General features: G+C 46.4%; 1 protein-coding gene across 1 annotated transcript; it reads right to left on the reverse strand.

The window, feature by feature from the left end:
- Nucleotides 1–403: 403 nt before the first annotated feature.
- Nucleotides 404–19,688, reverse strand: LOC135812616 (uncharacterized). Its single transcript, XM_065325921.1, has 8 exons — nucleotides 19,596–19,688; nucleotides 18,496–18,546; nucleotides 15,707–16,027; nucleotides 11,611–12,000; nucleotides 3,134–3,319; nucleotides 2,548–2,679; nucleotides 1,745–1,915; nucleotides 404–637 (listed from the first exon to the last, which is right to left on the reverse strand). The coding sequence occupies exons 1-8, from the start codon at nucleotides 19,651–19,653 to the stop codon at nucleotides 561–563; spliced, it is 1,386 nt and encodes a 461-aa protein (XP_065181993.1). The 5' UTR covers nucleotides 19,654–19,688; the 3' UTR covers nucleotides 404–560.
- Nucleotides 19,689–22,369: the final 2,681 nt, after the last annotated feature.

Below are 22,369 nucleotides of genomic sequence, written 5' to 3' on the forward strand. Positions count from 1 at the left end.
AAAGGACCACTAAGTTAGCAGTTAGGACTAAGAGTGCACCAAAGGAACGAGAAACTATCCAGTCAGCTACTGGGACAGCAAGGTGCTTGGCACTTTCCATAATTTATTATTATTTTACCAGATTTATTGTATTTAATCCGGAAGTTGTTTCCCCACACCCTTTTGCTAAGATATGTCGCTATTAAATCTGGACAAGAAAATCATACTATGGTTTCCGAACTACTCGGAACCAAAAGCCACGTGCACATTTGCACTCTAGCATATCTTGCAGAACGGTGTTTTCATTGATGTGATGGTCATGTCTATTCCATTAGTTGCTTTGGCAACTGCTGCTTGCAGTCTCCCATGTTGTTTTCAGTGCTACACAATTAGCTAAGGTCGACTGGTGCATTGGCGTGTCAAAGGCGGATCTATGCAGTTTCAGTTTTGTGCCCGATATTTTGCGCTTAAATAAAGAGACCTACGAGATCTGATGATAAAAATCCAATATTGTGGGAACAATTGCATCCATAAACGTGATCATGCCGAGATTTAAATACTAAATGCAGTGCTTGGCGCATTCAGTTCAAGTGCAGAGTGAAGTAGTTAACGAAATAGAACTTGCCCGTGACAATCGTTGGATCCATATGAATGACTTCTAAATAGAACCCAACAGAATGCGCACATAGACACCAGCGCCACAACGCACACACGTTATAGGCATAAAGACACAGATACAAACACACCACTCTAAATCTAATAGACAACTATACTTTGACCATAGAAAGCAAATAATTACTTCAGAAACCTGATATCAATTATCAATCTGAGATAAAATGCCGCTTCAAAAAAAAGTTATTGTTTAATAATGTTTGCACTCTTACTGAGACGTCTGTTAAAAAAATTGATTAAAAAGAAGCAAGAGCGTCAGCTGACGTTAGCACCCTTTGTGCATCGATTAGGGGTGTGCCGATAACGCTCGAAAGGGTGGCAGACTCTGCTCGAAAAGCAGTGAAATTGGCCAAGCCATACAAACCTTATGGCGGGCATTCCTCGAATTCTGCTCCATTTCTTTATCCACATACTTTGCAAACATGCATGAAATTTACCAGAAAAAGTACGGAATTCTGCCAATTTTTTCTGCCGGCATTTTCCGCATATGCCTAGCATCGATGCTGTACATTTGCGTACAAATCTCAAACCCTGGTTTTTTTCCAAATGTGTAAGGCATCCCTAGCGATGGTTTGGGTTTGAAAACACAACATAATCCAGTCTTTTCGGAGCAGAACGTTCAAACCCATACACAAGCCGAACTGGTGAGGGATGAATTCCCTCTGTATTGAGCAGGGAGTAGTGGGTTCTTGCAAGTTTGACCAGTGCAAGGTACGACAGGCTCCTCATGCGCTCTGGATAGCAGTCGTAATTCATTCAAGTGTCAAGTCAGTCAGCAGGAAGCGCAGGTTGCTACTTTTGGTGCAGCCACACAATAATTGCTGGCTTAGATATTTTGCTCTATTCCCTTTCATGAGCCCAATGATGAGAAAGAGACAAACACGTGATACTCTCGCTATCTCTTCTAGACATTAAGTTAAACATGATGTGTAGTCTGCGTAGACCCATATATTATAGGTGGCAGTAATACCATGCATTGCCACCAGGTATTCAGTATGTTCTCCTAGCCATGATTCTTCCACCCATTCTCTGGCTACATCGACCCTGCAGTGGAGAAATTTTAAAACGTAGACCTGTGCTACAGACTTCGTACCTGTGCAAACTGGTAGGTTAGACAGCGTCCCGTTTTGCAGACATGTGACGATACTCTCATTTCCCGTGGAAGTGTAGTTAACAGCGCAAGCTATAATCATAGACTTATTCACTTCCAATCTCGGAATATTGCTGACAGTGAAGTTTAAGTCTTGAGCGGCGCAATGGGTGGCTGAAGTAGGGAATGGACAGAGAGCAATAAGAGTAAAAGCACACCCTGTCAACAGGGCTGACTAAGGAAGTACACACATAATCAGTGCTCACAGGATTACACCAAGGACTCGAGTACCCACTCGCTGAGTACTCGAATTCAAGTGGGGACTCGATACTCGATTGAATACACGTATATGACAAGAATGTAAGCTGTCCTGACTTTTCTGTGTAGCACAAATTGAAAAGGTCCACTGAGGTAGTTCCTTTCGACGATTTCAGAGCTGTGCTTCTGCTACTGGAAGCTAATAGTTATGTATATGTAAGTGAGAGAGAGAGAGAGAGCAGAAGAGTCAGAAAGACGTCACTGACTTCGGGCGAAACTAGGAAATTTGCCTACCTTGTACAATAAACATGTATGTCATGTAACATCATGTTGGCGTGGTGACAATGTGCACATATGAGCGACTGGGTTCACTTATAGAGTACTCCATACTTGACTCGATAGTGGCAATATTCGTTCGATAGCTTATAGAGTAATCATTTGACCAATACACCATGGACACGTGAGAAGCTCACCAAAACGGACGCATACATCAATGTGGAGAAAGGAACGGACTTTACGGCACCAAACAGTGGTACATGTTTACTTACGCAAACAGCCCTGAGCAGACCTTGTCCAGATTTCATCAGTACTGCTACATGGGCAATTTATGCCTTGTATGTTAGACACAGTGATCCTGGCACAGCTGGTAACACTGGCATTATTGCAAACCATGGAGCAACCTAGAATGCAGCATATAGAAAACAAACAATATTCCAATGAAACTGATTCATCTCGTGATGACAGCTATACTTACAAACCCTTTTGATTTCCTAATTTCCTTGTACTTGGCCTTACTCCCTGACCCTCCCCTCTCATGAACATATATAAAATAGCGCAAATAAACCACACACTCGCAAGATGAAACACCATTGTGCACTTGGTAGTAGCTACAACTTCATGAAGGAAACAGCTGGTCAACCTCATATCAAATTCCACAGAAGCCTCTAAGTCCTCATGGTGTTAATACTGTATGAGATGAACACTGCGATGTCTTCTATAATACTGTACCACGATATTGTTCAATCTGACTAAAGAGGGCAATTAAAATGAAAATATCAGTATGCTGTGAACAGAAACTGGACGGAATATGCTTCAGAATTGGGAATTCCTTGGACCACTTGGATACAGACTTACTTTCACACAATGGTGGACTTGGTTGCCACCTTCCATTGCCCTGGCATATAGACTGGGTTATTTCCATACTATTGTTAGACAGAAAACCTGTTCTGCACTCGATGGGTACTGGGGTACCTGGTTGTCTGCTGAGACCGGGAATAGGTTTGTAATTGAACTTGCTGTCATTGAGATCTGGACATAGCGCTGGGAACGAAGCGGTAAAATGCACGGCCATTACTCACAGTTAGTGAAAACCTCACCCAAAAAAAGTGCTACGATGGTCCATAAAGATAGAAGCAGACAATGTTTTAGTGGTCCAATTACAACAAGTGTACATCCAGACCGGCGACACTTGTCCGTGTTCTGTTGAAAATCATTTTTTCACATATTGAAATTGGACAATAATGAATGAAATTTGATGGAAGCTTGAAAAAGAACAGCAACCATTGTTGATCGGACAGAAAAATAACAACGTTTAGACAGGAAGAGCATGCTATTATATACAGGAAACGTTCCCCACAAAAAATTAGTCGACAACATCAGAGAAGACCTCGTACCTCTGAATGTGCCGATTCAGGAATGCCTCAACCTCGCCACCAACAAGCAACTCTGGTTAACGATCATTGACAGATGCATGACCCCAGTATGATTATTCATACGGCAATGTGCGACCGGTTCATATTATTATAATGCACGTTTGAAAAGAAGCATGTGATGGATACTTGGATACAAGCCATATAGAGATAACCATCACTATAGTGATAGGTAAGTGGATGGCTGAGAGGACATCATGGTGTGTTAAGTTATGCCCGCAGGGTATCCCAAGGGTCATCGATGTGATGGAAGGGGAGCTGATGTGCCTGCAAGATCATCCAGACCTCTTTGCGCTTGTGCGTGCCTCGCCACGAAGCTAGCCTCATCTCACGCAGCTCCGTATGCATCAGCTACAAACAGTGCCCCCCCCCTCCCATACGGCTCCCAACTTTCTTCAGCGTTCGATCCCATATGGTATGGCTAATGAATGGATCAGGCTGCCGCAAGACATGTGCCCTGAACCTACAATACATGTACGCCCGGCATGTACGTAATGTACGGCATGTACATGTACGGCTGAAGATTCTCCAATCCTTCCACAGGAAAGTCCACCGCCACTTGCGCCAAATGAATTGGCTCTGGGCTACGGACTCTCTGTGATGCTTTGTCACCCGTCAATGAGCAACTACCCTCGTCCATCATCCCTTTCTTGTTTTTTCTTTCATTTATCTTTCGCTTTCTTATGGCTCTATCTCTCCTTTCTCACTGGATCTCCCTCCCTTCCTCCCTACCTGCAGTCCTGTGGATGCCTGGACATGGCTATGATTCCTAGACCAACGGTCGGATGAGTCTTCCCAACCACGTACGCACATCGTTCCTAATCTCCTGTGTCTTGTTGTTCATTGGCATTTCAGTTGACCTCTTCCCCTGATTATTAGTAAGGCTGTGTTTGCCAGTAAAAAGAAAGAAAAAGGTGAGGATGCTGAGTAGCCTCAGTAGAAACAACATGATCTAAAAAGCAGTGTTCAGTTTATCCATCGTCATCCTTGGTCTTGCGGAACTGCGCCACAGGTGATGTCAAATGTCTCAGTACGGCTGCAAATCGGCAAAGTGTTGACTTTTCTGTGTTCATTGTCGATAGCGCTTACCTTCATGTACATTACAAGATCTGTACTCAACACAGAATACTTGTGTACAAGAGTACTGTGAACTGTGATCGGCATGCATACCTGACGAGTACATTAGACTTCATAATCAAAATACTTTCAAACATTTACCCTTGAACTTTGATACTAGTAACTGTCTATTAATTTAAGGAAAATCAGCAAGCAAGATGTATCTCATGGTAGGTGTATCCTGCTCATTTCACCACCATGCCCAAGTCTACAAACTTAACGTACCACGGCGTCAGTGGGTCCAATGCGCAGGACATGACATATGTCTTACACATGTAATGATGTCCTCAGTGGCAAAAGGTTTTAACCTCAACGCTATGGGCCTACCCTGGAATGACCACAAGAAGCACATTCCTGAATTTCGAGGTGCATCATTCTATTTCAAATCACAACATTGATTTTATTTGACCATTTCTGATAATTTTGACTTTTTGACATTTTTGGGCTCCTTGGATACGCCTTGAAGAGAAAATCAATATGAGCAGGGTGTTCGCTGCCTCGAACCCAGTTCCATTTTGACTGGAAACAGGTTTGTAGGTGGTCCGTGGCAGAATCGTACTTCACTGTGTTTTCTGCCTTGGCCAGGCAAAATTTTAGCAGCTCAGGACGAGTTGGTTTCTTTGTTGGAAAGAGGAGATGTCTCTGCTGTTGAGACCGTAAGTCCCGTTTTCACACGACGAATTTTAGCAATGTTCCGCCCTGCGCAATTAATCGGTATCGATTTTGGCCTGTTCTGGGCCGTTCGCAACGCCTGCGACCATTCCATCGTCTTCAGCGTCGAATAACTACGCAGTGTGTGAAATTGGAGGCTGTACGCTGCTGTCTTCTTGTTCTATGAGCGATCGATTTTCTCCAAGATACCAAATGTATGGAGTACATGGACATGTACATTGTACATGGAGTTGACATGGTTGATGGACTTTGCTGTAGTGCTGTTTATTTGTAGTTTCGCTGAGGTACCACATCAGGTAAACCTCTTTGCTGTATCTAGACACTGGAGAAAGCCATTGTCAAGAACAGATTTCCGGCCCATACTGCGTTCAATATGTACCTGGGAATCTGCACAGAAATCACACTCTGAGAATTTGCAAATTTGCAGCGCGCTAACGCAGTGCAGCTACGCAATGCCGTATGTATCATGTGTGGAGTACATTGTCCTCCACATACATGTAGCATGGGCAATTTTACACTTTTTTTTGAAGAATCAACACAATTACATAAAACAATCATCATGGCGCTAGAGCGACGAGCTACCTTAATGTCTGTGGTGCCTCCTTTGCACCATGGCTGGTAGCTCGGCCTATTTAGCTCGTAGCTGTACTGATGAGGCCTTTAGGGCCGAAACAGCTTGCTGTCTACAGCATTGGGTAAAACAATCATCAGATACATTTTATGATTATACAGAGTCTGTCACTCAGTAGGATCACTGCAGGTTCACTGGATGCGTGCCTCCGCGGCCAATAGCACAGCAGGGGACTCAGGCGCGGCAGGAGCAAACAATGCTCCTTGAGCCACGCAGGCACATAGCACCACAACGCACCAGGGCAAACCCTAGGCGGCAGCGCAGCAAGGAGATAATCTGCGCGTATGGCTCCTTGCTCTGCTCAGCCAGGCGAGAGGCGATCCGCGTGAAAAGAGCATTGGCATGCTTGCCATAGCCACCAGAGGCAGAAAGCACAACGGGCACGAAGGAGGCATGCTCAACTTCGCGTACTCGCTCGCTCTTCGTACTTCCGGCTCTTTTCCTGTTCATGGCGTCTATAGCTAGCAGCGAGGGAGGTGGCACGATTCGAAGACCCAAAAGGGTTGAGCACCCGTACATAAATAAAGATGCGCTCGAATCGTGCATCCCACAAACCACTAGCCGCAACGTCCAGCCGAGCTTGCTCCTCCGTGACTGCTGTGCGATGGCGAAAGGCCTCTCTGGTGACGGGCTGGAGGTGGGGTTCCACTGTCATGACTGTTATGAGCGACCTGCCTTAGAGCTCTGGCGGTGATGTCTCTCACTGCGTTATGTCGCAGCGTCGGCAAGCCATCAAACGGGCACGACAGGGCGTGACTCACATTCAGCGGCTTACTGCACATGCAGAGGTTTGGGGGCCGAGTAGGTGTCCAGCCGTACCGGAGGCACATGCCATCCCGGAAATCTCCCTTGGTGAGGGTGAAACCATGGCGGCTGAGGAGGCGGCAGGTCAGTCAGCTAGTTGGACCCTTTTCTGAGGCCAGGTCAAGAACAGGGGCAAGCTCCTGATGATCCGAGCGAAGTGCGTCAGCCATAGACTTGGACGCGCTCCGCTTCTCGGCGCGAACCGTCGCCTTGACGGCCCCGAGCTGAGTCAGAGACGACTCCTGCTCCAGCAGGCGAGACACGAGGCTAGCCGTGATCCTTCTGGATGAGATGTATTGTGCAGCCACTGTACAAGCGTCTACCATACCTAGTCCCCAAGCCGGCAAGGCAGAGAGAGAGTAGGGAGCGAACAGTTGTCCCAGGTGGAGCCTGACCCGTGATGGCTGGGATGAGCCAACCGCTGATTGCGTGTTCCAGCGGTTCAAGCAAGGACGGCGGGATGGAGGAGGTCCGGCAGAGGAAGCACCACTTGTTTTGCAGGCCCTGTGTGAAGGCGGAGTAGGCGGCCTGTGGCTGCGATGCGGCGATGGTCGTGAGCTGCGCAACTTCCTCGCACCAGGTGGCGACCTTGGACTGGACACATTTTTCTACAAACTCATCCGTACCCAAAGGTGCACCAAGGTGGCCGCATCCATCACACGTGACCTGCACATAGGTCCCCTCGAACGTCTCGAGAGCAGCTGCGTACCTGGAGGGCTTGACCAGAAGGAGTAACTTCTGGGCGTTGCAGTGGTATCCATACCCGCGACCGTGGCTGACAAGATTGTCCCACCATTGGTGAACAGGCGTTATCTTCCCACCGGCTGGAGCATCGTCCGCATACCAGTCCTGTTTCGCATCAGGCACTGCAACTTTCTTGATAAGCGGGAGGACTCCAAGCGCGTATATGGGCTTGGCCAGATGGTCATCCTGGGTGGTACCCTCGCACGATTGCAAGCACTCTCCATCAACCAATAGGCGGGATGGTTGGCGGAAGGTATTGATTACAGCTGGCGCTATAGAGGGACCGAGGTGACGGATGTTCCGTAGGCAGGCTTCACGGTTAAGCCGGTTGAGAGCGTTCGAAGCATCGGCGATATATATGGCATCCGCATTCCCCTCAAGGTAGACATCTTGCATCGCAAGGATGGCAGCTTTGATGCCGCACTCCTGACCGGCACACAGTTGAAGGGTGCGCGCTGCACCTTGGATATCTCTCCCGAACGTTGATTGGGCAAATCGTACGAATGAATTACATGTAACGTGCGACGCCAATGGCCCGGAAGTGCTGCACACGCTGTATATGACTGGAAACAGGTTGTCCTTCTAAAGCTGATGATCAGCAGGACTGCTGCTGGCTTGGCCTGGCTGAAACTTACATTTTGCTGCAATGGTGCAGCACACCTGTTAATTGGCTGCATGCATCCTGTCCTGCGGCGCAACATGCCCGGGTGCGGGTGCCGTCTGGCCTGAGTGCATAGGTCATTTTCATAGATGCTTCACAGTAGATAACTGTAATCTGTAATCTCCTCCTGGTGATGTATTTTCGTAGTACCCGTACTCCAGTCAGCTTCAGCCTGTGAAAGGTTACATCTTTCGCATCCATTCCGACTAATTTGTATGCGTTGCTATGGTGGTTGCTATGGGTGTAATTTAAATTTGGCTTGATGGAATACCAAAAGTATTGGTCAAGTGACAGAAGCTCTCTATTGGCTATCATCTGTGAAAATTTGAAAGACCCTGAGCGAAAATGATTTTCACCTTTTTCTAGTTGGTTTTGAATTTCCCGGTTTTGTGCCACGGGCCTGCATCAAAACTGTTCCAGCAAAAGTGCCAAAAAACGACCATAGCTTTTGAACGTCTCGTCGGATTTAGGCAAACCTGATAAATGTCCTGGCTAGTTTATCCTACTCCTTCCAATGAGACTAAAATCGAAGAGATCGGACCAACTTTCAAAAACGTCAGAACACCCAACTATGAGCTCATGCTCGTAAAGGAAATCCATAGTTGTCAAACACCTTACACCAGGAAAGCAGCTTCACGACAATCTTGGGAAGCGAGGAATCGATTCCAACACCGTATATTATTGACATTCACTCCAAGGAAATCAAATTATTGGTGGAGATGCAGAAATTCGCTCAACACGACCCCGGCACTCATTTGTTTGTCCGTGAAGTGGAGAAGTTCAGATCAAGGATATTCATCTGGTGAAAGAGCGTAACGTGTTCATTATTTTTTTAGCCGTATACTCTCTATTGCCCAGACTCAGACTTGATGGGGTCAGAGTGACGAGTATTCTCCTCATAAACCCGCAAAGGGTTGACCATTTCCGAGTTTATGACGAGTATACTCTTTTCTCGTCTGGGCAATGGAGAGTTCACGCTTCGCGTCTTTTCAAAATAAAACGTGAGAAAACATGCTTTAAACTGCATTGTGGAAGCCTCGGAGTTGCTTGAGCCCAATAGACCATTTGCGCAAATAATAGTAGGGGGCCGAAAGGGGGCAAGCGTACGCGTAGGGGGGGGGGGGGGCGTCAGGTGACCCAGGGCTGCAGCAGCGCGCATGCAGCAGCGCTGGGTCAAGCAGACAAAGTACACACTTTCTTGCTGGTTTTGTTTTTTCGAGTAGACAGAGCTGGTGCACAGTCGAGTCACACGGTCATGGAGGGTGAGGACGGCAGAGTCGGTACGAGTAGTGTCGGAGAGTTGGTAGAGGAGGTTCCTCAGCCTTCTTGGAAGCAGCTGAGAGATTTTCTACGAAAGCAGGGTGGTTTGTTGACAGGACGGAAAGCGGAGCTACTTACGAGGTACGTTCATACGGGGCTTCGTCGACTGATTTTTTTTACCTACACTCACTCACGAACTGGGCGTGACATTTGTTCTACATCCAGGGCGTTATTCTACAAATCCAATCCCGAAGCACCATGAAGCAAGCGGTCGACCCGTGATGCAGCTCCCGTCGCCACGCACACTCCAGCACCAGTATTTCCTGACTCTGGCTGGACCCAAGACAGATCGAAACTTCCTCGTGTAACAGCATCCACGATCTTGTCGCATTTGCTGCTTACTGGAAAGCCAGTTCGCACCAGTGAGAGCCATGTACTCATCATCAGGAAGCCTCTAGATCGGGGACACGAGCTGTATTTTGGTGGATACATTCACGATGTTAGTGTGTGCTGTGTGGAGGCCGAGATTTTTATCGAAGCCAAGTGCTGGGCAACCCAGAAGAAGTCTACCAAGTACAGCTTGCGACTTGTGTTCACAGATGACGCCAAAAATGATAGCGCTGTGCTGGATTTTGCTGTGTGTGTGACGGCTGTGTTGCTGGTGGAGATGGTGGGCTCTGCTCTCATGTGTTTGCTCTGTTACTCGTGCTTAGATTTTGGATTTCAGTTTCGGCAGCCTCCAGAGCAACACGATACTCAAACTCACTCTCACTTTCTCCTCGCCGCGGCTTCTTGGAGGGTCTCTCGGCTGGTGGTCGCCGAAAGGAGAAAACACTGGGGATGCTTTCCTGCTTCAAACGACGATGCGGCTTCCCAGAAGGTAATGCAGGCAGCCCGGGTAGATCTGGATGGAAGTCTTTTTCCCTGAAATGTTCACTGCAAACAACAGTGCTGGATGAGATCGTGAAATGCGCTCCCTCTTCGCGCTTACATGCCTGCACCCATCTCGCCCTTAGGTCGGAATCTGTGGGACACTTATGAAAAGACAGATCTCGTTGATCTGATCGACGATTTGAGCAGCCAAACACAGAGCAGTGGTCGTGCGATGGCATCGCAAGGCGAAGGAAAACTACCGACAGAACTACAACCAAATTTCAAAAAACAAAAACAAGAAACGGCCACCGGCACCAATAAGCACACGAAATCTCTGTGCAGTACACCGCGTACACACTGTGCTTGTGCACGCTGTGCAGTCTGCGCGGTCCACGCGCGATCTCATGCACGATGGGGCCCCCATAGACCATGCCTTGCCCCCTTACGCCCCCCTACTTTATTTTGTCAAATGGTCTATTCTGAGCGTATTTGCTACCATCTACATGTAAGTAGGTATTTCGATTATTCTGAGAATTGACCGTGTTGAAATCCTTTAAACAAAACCTGGATGACAATGAAAGTATTGGTTTCGAGCGGTCGAAACCGAAATAGTAAAAATAGGTTAAAGTTCAGTGTCCAGGTGGATGGTTTATAAAATCATTCTCTACTGTTAGATAGTGACTGTGCTGTTTACGTGTGAAATTTGCCAAACCCCTAGATAGGTATTTGGTGCTAAGAATACTGCCCGCGTTACTTGTATTCTCCCAGCACTAGAGAATTTGTTACCTACATCAGAGGGGTTAAAATGCACGTTATTTCCGACGTGCATGACGCGCAGTTTCACGTCAAATTTGGCGTAAAACGTCGATGTGAGCTTCAGGTCTTTGGCGTTATTCTTCGACGCACGAGCCAAATAACGCGAGGTGAACTTTCACGTCAAGTCAGAAATACCGTGCATCTTAACCTCTCCGTTGTATGTACCCCAACTGTCATGAGGGCAACGTGTCTTAGAGTACACGACTGGGCTGGCAACACTGCTGTCCAAAGTGACAGTTACAGGTTAAACATCTGGAATTGTCAGTGTTCACATCACACTTCGTATTCACTCAAACCAAGTAATTCTGAACAAAATAATACCAACCTCGGATTGTGACAGAGACAGTGGTATGTATTGTCTTGGAAGCATTTACACATGTGTCAATCACACTTTGTGGACGCGGAGGATTTGAGCCCATTCCAATACAATCAAAGTGTGTAGTATACGATGTCGTACATGTTACAATGAAGGTAACACCTGATGTATCACTTTCTGTAAACACAATCTGGGAATCATTCCGCTGGAAGGTGAACGTTGAGTTCACAATATTCGTAGGTGTCACCGTCTGTATCATCTGTGTGTCCAGAGTTAATGTTGAGCTCCAATATGAGTTGAGAGGAAAGTTTCCACTTGACATACATGGTATTTTGTGAGTAGCACCCGTGTTGGTCAATGTCAGTGATGTAGGGAATGGTCCAGACTGAACTTGTTGAGCTGTACAAACGGACACATGGAAATAGTAATGAAATGTATGAAAAGACTGTCCAGGCCAGCACAGTCTATAATGGACCCAGGAAGACCAAATACACAACTGGTCATGCAGTGACGGGAAAAGCCATTTCCTGCAAGAAAAAGGAGTGTTTGCAGAAGTAGCCTCAGCCAGTGGCGTATACAGATGGGGTGAGCTTGCAAGCCCTCACGCCTGAAAAAGACTCTCTGAGACAAAGACTTGGAGGGCAGAAACCTCGATCATTAATGTGTCGAGGATATTATTACAAGTCAGTTGGAACACAATTTTCATTGGAAATCAGAGTTTCACGCTTGCCTCGTCATTAGGAAAACACGTTTCTGGTATGAAACGGGGAATACGGTCAAGGAATACAGTGAACAACGCATATACATGCTCTCGTATCCGCACATACACACACACGGACCCGTGCACGCGTACATTAAACAACAACACACAAACCTATACACTATGTCGTCGCAGATATTGTTGCCTGCGATTCCTCTCGCCGTACGCACAGCAAGACCTTCCCTCGCTGTTGGTCCCTTGCCACGCTCGCAATTGCGCCGTTTAAATCCACCAGCAGACCTAAAACACCGATCACTTGACGGGCAGTGGAATGAGCAATGAGCAACTAGGCGAGGTGCAGGATCGATAGAGTGCGATGGCTGTTGGGAGGGACCTGCGAAAGGGCACTTATGTACCTTCAGCCCACCAGCACTCTTGAACCACCTACCACAACGTTGACAAGACTTTGCAACAGGCTGTTGGATGACAGGAAGTTGACGGGCCGCACTGCACTTACGCCGCTTGTACCCAGACGCCGTAAGATGGCGGTCGCAAAGTCGCTTGGAAGGTGGTGGAGGAGGCACTACATCAACGACACTGGATCTCCACGAAGGTCGACCTGGGTTGTTGCGAAGCCCTGGCGTATTCAAGCAGCGTAGGTCGTGCTGTTACGGAGGTAGCCTTAATTGAAGTATTATTCGTTCTCGTTTTGCTTCTTTGAATGTTGCTGAACAGTTTTCCTCTCCATGCTCTGCTAAATCGTTGCCTGTACGCGCCACGTCTAGCGCCTTGTTTCTACGCTAGCACTTTGCACCTTATTCGTCATCACGCGCTCTTCTTCTCAGTTACAATAGAAATATGCAGTTTCAGAGCAGCAGTCAGTAGATATTGATGTGCAGACTGACTGGTGAGCATTTGTTCATGAATAGAGAAAAGTGACCGCCAATCGGTTCAGCCAGGGCTGTATAACGGTGATCCTTGGTGTGCAATCTTTAGGAGTTTAAGACTACTTGAATACTCGAATGTTCGACTGGAGAAAATCAAAGTACCCGAACTCTTGATTTCAGCGCCAACTTTCACCCCTGGAATCAAGAGTTGCACACTCTTGGGGGGGGGGGGGGGTTATAATACTCTTGACGTATGCTCAAACTCGTGTTCTTCAATGTTCTTTCTCACGTTTATACAGTGCATGTAGCAGAAGATGGGAGTGAATCAGACTTTATCAGGTATCCTGGGGCGGACGAGATGATGACGGGTAGTGCGCAAACCTCCGCGTGCATGTAAATTAATTTATGCGTGTTACGAAGTCATGACCTCTGGATTTTAGCAGCCATCACCGCAGGCTATGGATATTGCTCTAATAATGAAAAAAACTTTAAGAGGTATTGTTGATGTTCGGTCATGATTGAAGGAGAGGTGAAGCTACGGGAGAGATGAGCTGATTATTGGTCCGGTGAGGGTGAACTCAGTTTGGCGATTATGGTGACCACGAAGACAGTTCAACATGATATTTGAACGGTAACTCAAACGTATTTGGCAATGTAAAAACGTTTGAAAAGAAGTCAACTAATGAACGGGGGAAGTAATGTTTTCTCTTTTCCATGGCGACCTCTAGCATGCATGGACACCTTGGTATGGGGATACTCTTGTTACACTTTGTTGTACACTTGGAAGTACGAAAAAATCTTTATTTTCCGAATTTTGAGGCTCCAAAAATACAACAAAGTGAATATGTATCCCCACGTGCCAAAGTATAATAATTATGAGAATTTTGCGAGCATAATGCGAGAATCCATGAAAGCATAATTCAATGATTTCGCGAGCATATGTGTGTGTGTGGGAGGGGGGAGGGGGTGAGAGAGTGTACGTGTTTGCGTTATTGTGGAGGTGTTGGTGTTGAAGTGAGTGTTAGCATATGTTTTTGTGTTGTTGATTATTGCTCGGGCATACGCGGGTGTGTGTGTGTGGGGGTGAGGGCGGGGGGATGAGAGTGGGTGCGGGTGTGAGTGCACATATAAGCAAGGTTCCCACTGTATCCTCAACGCAATGATCCTTGAGTTACTTTCCTCTGCATATTATACATTTGTAACTGAACCTTTTTCCCCGTTTCAGACCAGTAAATATATAGCCTGATGATCTCGCAAGTGTGAAACTCTGAGATGTAACACATGTTCCACCTTACTTGTAAGAAGGCTCTGTCCTTCCGGATATTTATGGTAGGAGGGGAATTATCCTGTTTTGTAATATGTTAATATGTCGTTGTGTAACTTACTACAAAAAGCATCTGCATGCACTGTGCGTAGTTGTTGTTTGTTTTGTCGAGAAAGTATCCCTTTGGTGCCTTTCTCACGCAGCGGGCCGCGACGGCGCAGCACGGAAACTGGTTTATTGAATTCATTTCTTGGACGATTTTGACAACCAATACGTCGTTGTTGTTCTTTTTGCACTGGCTATCCTTTCTCCGCTTCCGAATTGCGATACCGTCCACCTGGAAAGCCTTGAAGTGAAACGAGTGGAGGCCGGTTTCGGAGGTAATTTTCGGCCAAACTGCAATCAGTACGAAGTAGTGGTTGCGACTTCGGCGATAATTTGTAAGAAAGGGTTTGCTCCCCACACCGGAGCTCGCGCTATTCCGCCGACTTTACTTGACACTTGACTGACTCACGACTGCCATCCAGAGCACACGAGAAGTCCATCGAACCTTCGACTCGGCAAACCTGCAAGAAAGCACCACTCCCTGCTCAATACACAGTGTTTCGGGGAATTCACCCCTCATCAGTTGAGCTTGAGTAGGCTGAGGAAGATTGTGCCTGAAGAGCACCACTTATATAGTGCTCTCCAGGCACAAACATCACCAGGGATACAAACTTAGAGAGACGCTCCGTTTCCAGCGCGACAAACACCTCGTGAACACCAGATAGCAGCGTGAGTCAGTGTCGCTCCTGGACGGTGAGACAGACGTCGAGGACCCTCGGTCATTCGCAACGCTGTCACCTCCAAACCTACTAGTCGCAAGCCCGCGCTGCGCACAACAGTACGAAGTAGTGGTTGCGACTTCGGCGATAATTTGTAAGAAACTGCAATCAAATCGAAAAATTCGAAGCGGATGATCTGTTAGTATCTATCGAAAGAAGACGTTGGTCCATTAAAAAATCTTTGAACACTCCAACGTACCGTATGAACCAAGGAATTACGGTAAGTTTGACAATTTTGGTACATTAACTGTACGCTGATTGGTCCATTAGCGCGACCGTTGACAAACGGGCCAGGGATGTTTTGTACAGCGTCGGTGAGGGCTAAACCTCGTGCTCATGCTCGGGCGCCTCGTACGGTATTAAACCACTGCTATAATTATTTCTCTTCACCTTGCATGCATTAGAAAGAAAGAAGTCGGTTTGTACTTACCTACAATGTTGAGTTGATATGTCTGCGAAGAGTTGCGATCCGCTGTTCTGCAATGGTACAGTCCAGTGTATGATGTGTCCAGTGTAGGATGTGCTGTGGTGTTCACCTGTACAGTAGTAACTCCTGAGAAGGTACCTGTCTCAGCCAACACTAGACTACCCTCAGTCTTCTCTAGTCGAATGAATGGTCCTGATCCACTGAGCACAACACACGTAGGTAAGTAGTTGGTAACATCGGCTGTAGGTTGTCCATCACCAAAGGTCACTTCGAATGCTGTTGTTGCTTGTCCTGTACCACTAGCACTGAGAGTGACACCTCGACCTGCATGAGCACACACAACAGTACAGTGTTACAATACTAGCTCATTACATCACTAACACTGAGACTAGGTACACTCTACTGGGAAAACAATCCTTCCTTTACCGCTATACAACCACTGGCGAAGGAAATAAAAGATACTTTACAAACAAAACCGCAGAGAACTGGTGCTTAAACCATACCTGACTGTCGAGACGGCGTATACGCCTTTCTAAAACCACTCTCTGAGCGGGAAAATTCAGAAACAGAATGCTTTTTTATTCACCATGTGTGTCAGTTTGCTCATGTCGCACCGCCGATGCACGCCAGGCGATATACACATACACATACTTCAGCGCAGTTAGTGCATAAGTCAGTGCCCAGCAAATGGCTATGTCACAGCGACTGTTCTCACCATCACATCTCCACTGTAAATGAATCTGCTCTGGACCTTTCACATCATCAACACGTCTTTGATTTTCTTTTAAGTTAAAGATAGCATGTCAGAGAGCACCAAACTATGTGTGCAAGTGGATCTCTACGATTTCGCGTAAAAATTGCAGGTATGTTCCCTTTGGGGCGTAGATCGATTGTGCAAATCCCTTGAAAACGTTTCTGAACGGAACCTTGAAACTTGAAGACCCCTCAAAATGGTCGAAATATCTCATCATTAATTTTATAGGTCTAAAAACGAGTAACGCCGCATCATATGCCAACAAGCTAGGAACAAACTCCATCAAGCCAACATTCCCTCACCTTAGAAGAGATCCTGGAGCAGTACCGCTCAGCCACGCCAGGATCCCAGAAGACGAGGGCCATCATCCCCTGACGCCACAAATGATCGTCTTAAAAATAGCCAATTTACAAACGCTGGCAAAACAGGCAGCTACGTCCTCAATTGCCAAGAGCTAAACACCGACAGATAGTAGAACACCTCTTCTAGCGCTTAGGGCATGCCCCCAATCTTTTTTTTGGGTTTACTTGAATCAAAATTTTTTTGCAATTTTCTCCACTCCACGATGCTGGAATATGGCCAATATCATACCTGTGCAAGAAATCTCGCCCCTCCGCGCCGTCTCCTCAGCAATTTCTACTCGAACACTACTCCCAACGCTGGAGAACACACTCTATTCTTGACTCCGACAAGGAAAAGCAGCTGTGATCACTTATTACTCCCAACGACAAGCTTCACCTTGCGCCACGAACACTTTGTTTGAGCGACTGTTGATGCAAAAGTGACTTAAGTCCTGAGCGCGATTCTTGATTTTTAATGCAAGAGGCACGGTGGTTCGATTTGACTCCAAATTGTCCTTCCTTAGTCACCTCGGGACCGTGACTATCAGAAACCAGGAGCGCCTGAGCTTTCTCCGACGGCTCACATTCTAACGCCGGCTGGCCAAAGGGCTGTCTGCAAGGCTTTCGACAGGTCCCTGATGGAGTATGCCCAGCTTGTGTGGATGGGCTCCCCAGCTAGCCACATTCAACACCTGGATAATGTTCCACGATGGGCACTGTGGATCATTGGCCCTGGAGCAATTCTCCCTAGTCTGGCTGTCCGCCGGCCTTTTGCTGCTCTCTCGTGCATGTAACATTGCATTTCATCGCTGATCCTCCTCAGCTACTTGCTGTATTGCGACCACATAGCGTTTCTCCAGCCAACCCCAGAAAAAGGAACCGCCACAGTAATGCCAGTAGCCACGGCTATCAAATTTGTCAGACACGCTCCATGTCTCCACTCCATCCGTCTTGAAGTAGTCTTTCTCGAAACTGCTGCTGTTTTAGTGCATGGAACTCCCTTCCTGAAACGCAGCGTGCTGTCGCTATGCCCACACTAAAAAACCTTTTTTGTCAATGAAGGCAAAAGTATACAGACACTTGAGAGACCGCAACTGGCACTGGGCAACATATTTCCTGTAATTGTCGAGCTCCTTGCTTGCCAGACGTAGGGAGTTGTTCGAGTTGCTGCTGATAGTTCTGCTACCCCTCCCCGTGCAGTTCAGTACTCCTCACGTAGTATCACAGATAGTATCACAGATACATCGTATTCGCTCCCCCCCCCGTTTACTCGCCGTTATTAGTATCTTTCTCTCTTACTATGTGCTTCCATAGCCTTTACTGTGTTCTTCGATAGCCACTTCTTTGCGTCTGATTTATCTTTTTCTAAACATATACCGGTATACCGACACTTTTACCTTCGCTGTGCCCATTCTACCTCTCCATAACTAGATCTAGCTTCGCTTTACATTTCTGTTTCCTTTTATCCTCTTGCGTGCTCGTGGCATTGAAACGGAGACCTTTGGTCGGTGGAGCTCCTTGCACCTCACCATCACTGCTGCCCAATACAGCACCTACTCGGTAGCTGCTTGTTTTTTTGTCCACATATATAATGTATATTTATGGTCTAGAAAGAATACTTTTTGGATTCATATGTATACTACGAGCTGGGTTTGTGTTGTGTATAATACTAAAATAATAAATAAATAAATGGTTACCTTTCACAGCTTGGTTCTCCAACAAGATACATACTGCCATGAGCCAGCTCGCTGTACATTGAATATACCGAAGATAAGAACATTAACCATCAATTAGTCACATTCAGTATTCCATACTATACTTGTAATAATTATGTTGCCTTCACGTGAACGCAAACAGTGAATGCCGGTACTTTGTTTATAGAGTATAAAAAGGTAGAAAAGATGTGCCACACAGCTTCTATGAAAATAGACAACATACATCTAGTAAAAAAGTAATTATCGTGTTCGTTTCCAAAGGGAGCTCACGACAGCTGCTAACACCCGGTAAACCCTAGCGGCAGATGCAGCGCCTAACTGTGGTGGTGAGTGGATAAGTCTCACAACCACTGACACAAGTGCCGAAAAAGACCCCATTAGCCGCAGCCATGTATCCCTTGTGCCTGGCCACAAGTTCCCAGTCGACTGTGGGTAGCAGCATGCCTGGAAAAACCGCTCCCAGGCAGGACTTGAACCAGGTACCTCTCGTCTCAAGTCTCAAGTCTCAATCATGGTCTTTGGCCAACCCACTTTGCCTGCCTTCGGCGCGTAGATCAGACTCAGGATATCTACATGTGCCTGTGTAAAGGTAATCAGTACTAATCAAATATCGTTACAGTATATCTTGTTCTTTGGACACGCAGAACGCACCTGCTTTTCATTTTCAGCTTTCCAGCAAGTTAGATTCAGGCCTAATATTAATCTGGCTTTGGAAACATCATTGTCAATGTCATTGATATCAGATTCGGCCTCATTGTCAGTGCGATGCTCTGATGATATCGATATGTTTGCGTATCATTCTTTTCACAATGATGTGCGAGTACATACCGGTATTATCATTTTTTTCCATTTCTGGAAAACTATTCTGTCCCTTCACCTACTTGCATGCTTGCATAGTCATATGGTTTCGTCTATCCTGTGGCATATATGTTCTAATGAATATGTCACAAACTAGTTTATGGTAAGATCAGGATTCGTTCAGTTTTCGAAATGCATTGTCCACCTCCTCTTTCCATGCCCATCAGTCGTGCAGCGGCCTCCAACAAATCATCCAATTGCACCCACAGGAATTAATGACTCACCTCTAAAGCCGGTATGCACGCCAATGGCATTGCGTCTCCATTTCATTCTGTACGCCATATACACAACAAAGCTGAAACTGGATACATGCAGCTGCAAGGCATTACAGAAATCGGGTTCTTTTTAAATTTCATTCTGCGGCAGGGCATTTCTTTCCAAGGCGTCCAGAAGCAGTCCAGCTTTTTCCCAAACACATTGAACGCCAGTCACAGTCTGTCTGAGTGCTGTGTATGTTCATGTCAGCTGGTTAACAACTGGATTCCATCTGTCACTGACACCTCCAGGGCCTACTAGGCTGCTGCCTGACAGTTTTGTGCGAGGCACTAGCCGCGCGGGTACATTCCACACAAATCTCCTGTAGAGATACTATTACTGCAGAAGGAGTTTGAAAGCTATCCAGCACTACTGGTGTACTTGCGTACAGTGTTCTTAGTATGTATATTCCATAATTATGAAAAGGCAGAGTACACATCACTTGGATGATGGGAGTAGCTCAACTTGGCTCTCGTGCCGATTACCCATACATGGCAACAGTCACATCAGCGATAAAGTCTGCTCTGGGGAACAGCAGTACCCTAATGTATCAAAACTCTGAATGGTAGATCACTAGCCACAGGGAAGCCCATTATACACTCGTAAGATGTTCATGATCCTTAGTTCACTCCACTGGGTCAACTTCACTCATATCACCTGATTAGTCTGTATATTGACGAACGAGTTGGCTGTCCTCACATTGGACATGAACATTTACATGTTTGTGTAGTGTTGTAGCGATGTGGCTAGAATTTACGGATACCTGGATCGTGTCTCATGGCCGATCATAAACTTTGACAGTAGGTCTGGAACTCAACTTGTTCAAGTCTAGAAATAGATGAGAGCAGTCAGCTCATGCAGCTAGTGCAACCACATGACATATAGTACCCAGCCCTGTTGTCAGTTATTCACACACAAGTCATGGATAACTACGGCAACACCGTTGTCTGTCAAAAAAAGCGCCATTGTTACAATGGAGAAAGAATCATGAAATATGGAGCTCCTTGCCGCTGGGTTGCATGTGCATATACTTACAGGTGGGGAAGGTTTTGAAAAAAAGCATGTTCCCTGGTCCAAACACATCAAATACAGCTCCAGATAATGAGCGCTTGACGTGAACAGAGTAAGCAAACCAATAATGCAAGAGTGTATTGTTTTGTCGGGTACTATCTCTTACTACTGTGCATGCTGGTATCAAAGTGAAAATTCCACACGGTTTTGCGTTATGCCTAGAACACGCTCCACAAACTCTTCCACCAAATTGTTTAATAGTGTCTAGTAGTAGTAGTATAATTTATTATTGTAATAGGGAACACCCAACAGGCGTTGCCTTTTACTGGGAACCCTAATCTCCTGCTCTTTCTCTACTCGCAGGCTTATTACTTTATTTTTAGTTGTTAAAGGGGAAGTGCACCCTCAAATCAACATCAGATATGTTATTAGGAAATATCAGCCTGTCAAATGGTGCCTGTCTCGTCTTCATCCGGTGACTGCGACCGAAGATATACGCAACTGAAATATCCCTTGGATCCATGTTTTTGGCGCCGCCATGGCGTCGCGGAGCTGTGACGTCAAAGAGATAGAGCAGCTCCTGGAGCTCCGAAGTTTTACTTCGACTTGGACGGAGAAGAAAGTGAAGTCGTGAATGTCGAAGGCGGAAACAGTATGAGCGGCGACGATTCAGACAGTAGGCCTAGCTCCTTGTCAGGAGATGACAGTGAATCTGAGGAGAGCGAGATGGACGCCAGTGATATCCTCGCGTACGCGAAGGAACTTGAATAAACGAACTGGCACTGGGCCACTCATAGCATAGGCGAGTAAGAGGGTACAGTGTCCTACCCTGCTTGGACATACATGTAATCTCTCCTCGCAGACAGTCTCCTCTTGAATTTAAAAGTCTAGCAGCGTTCACATCAATACTCAACTTATTCTTTTGCTCACTGAGCACACAATCTCTCCATTTTCTTTCTTCTGTTTTCTTTGTCAATTTTATCCTCCCTACCCAATCTCCCTTTGGTGCGTCCATGGAGCTATGAAGCTGAGACATCTGGTCGGCGGAGCTTAATGGGCCCCACCACCACACTCCATCATTCACCCCAGTGTCTGGAGATATGTGGATTTTGTAGAGAAAAAAATAAATAATACTAATTCCGAGGATGAGATCATGCAGATGTCGAGTGCGAAGCCAGTGGATGTAAATGCTGACGAAGCTGCAGCGGCTGCTGCCGACACTGACCTTCCTGTTTGCTTAGAGAACTGCTGGCCACCTGGCGATAGCGTTCGCATTACATCCTGGTGTGAATGTGGCAAATGCGTAGTTCAATTATTGCGGAACGACTGCAGTTGCTGCAAAGATGTTCAAGAATCGGCTGCGATTAGCGAATCTGGCTGCATTACTTGGACCTGACAGTTCGAAGAAAGCTGCAGAAACCAGCACGCACTCTACATTTGTATTGCACTGCGCGGCTATTTAGACACGATCCATCAGCCGGCTGGATCGAAGCCATCTGAATTTGAAAACCAGTACGTGCTAATATTGTAATACTGTCCTCGATGTTGCATTGGAGAATGTATTTTTCATCAAAATAAATACTGCTCCCTGGCGCGAAAATATAGTCAGGACACTGGCTTGTATACTTCGTCAAAAATAATTTTGTTGTAGTGTGCTGCTGTTGCACTGAAATGTACGTTGACATGTGAGATTAACAACAGGAAGATCTACTCTCCTGTTCCCCACCGAATT

This window comes from Sycon ciliatum, chromosome 3, assembly GCF_964019385.1.
Source record: "Sycon ciliatum chromosome 3, ocSycCili1.1, whole genome shotgun sequence".
Lineage (NCBI taxonomy): Eukaryota > Metazoa > Porifera > Calcarea > Leucosolenida > Sycettidae > Sycon > Sycon ciliatum.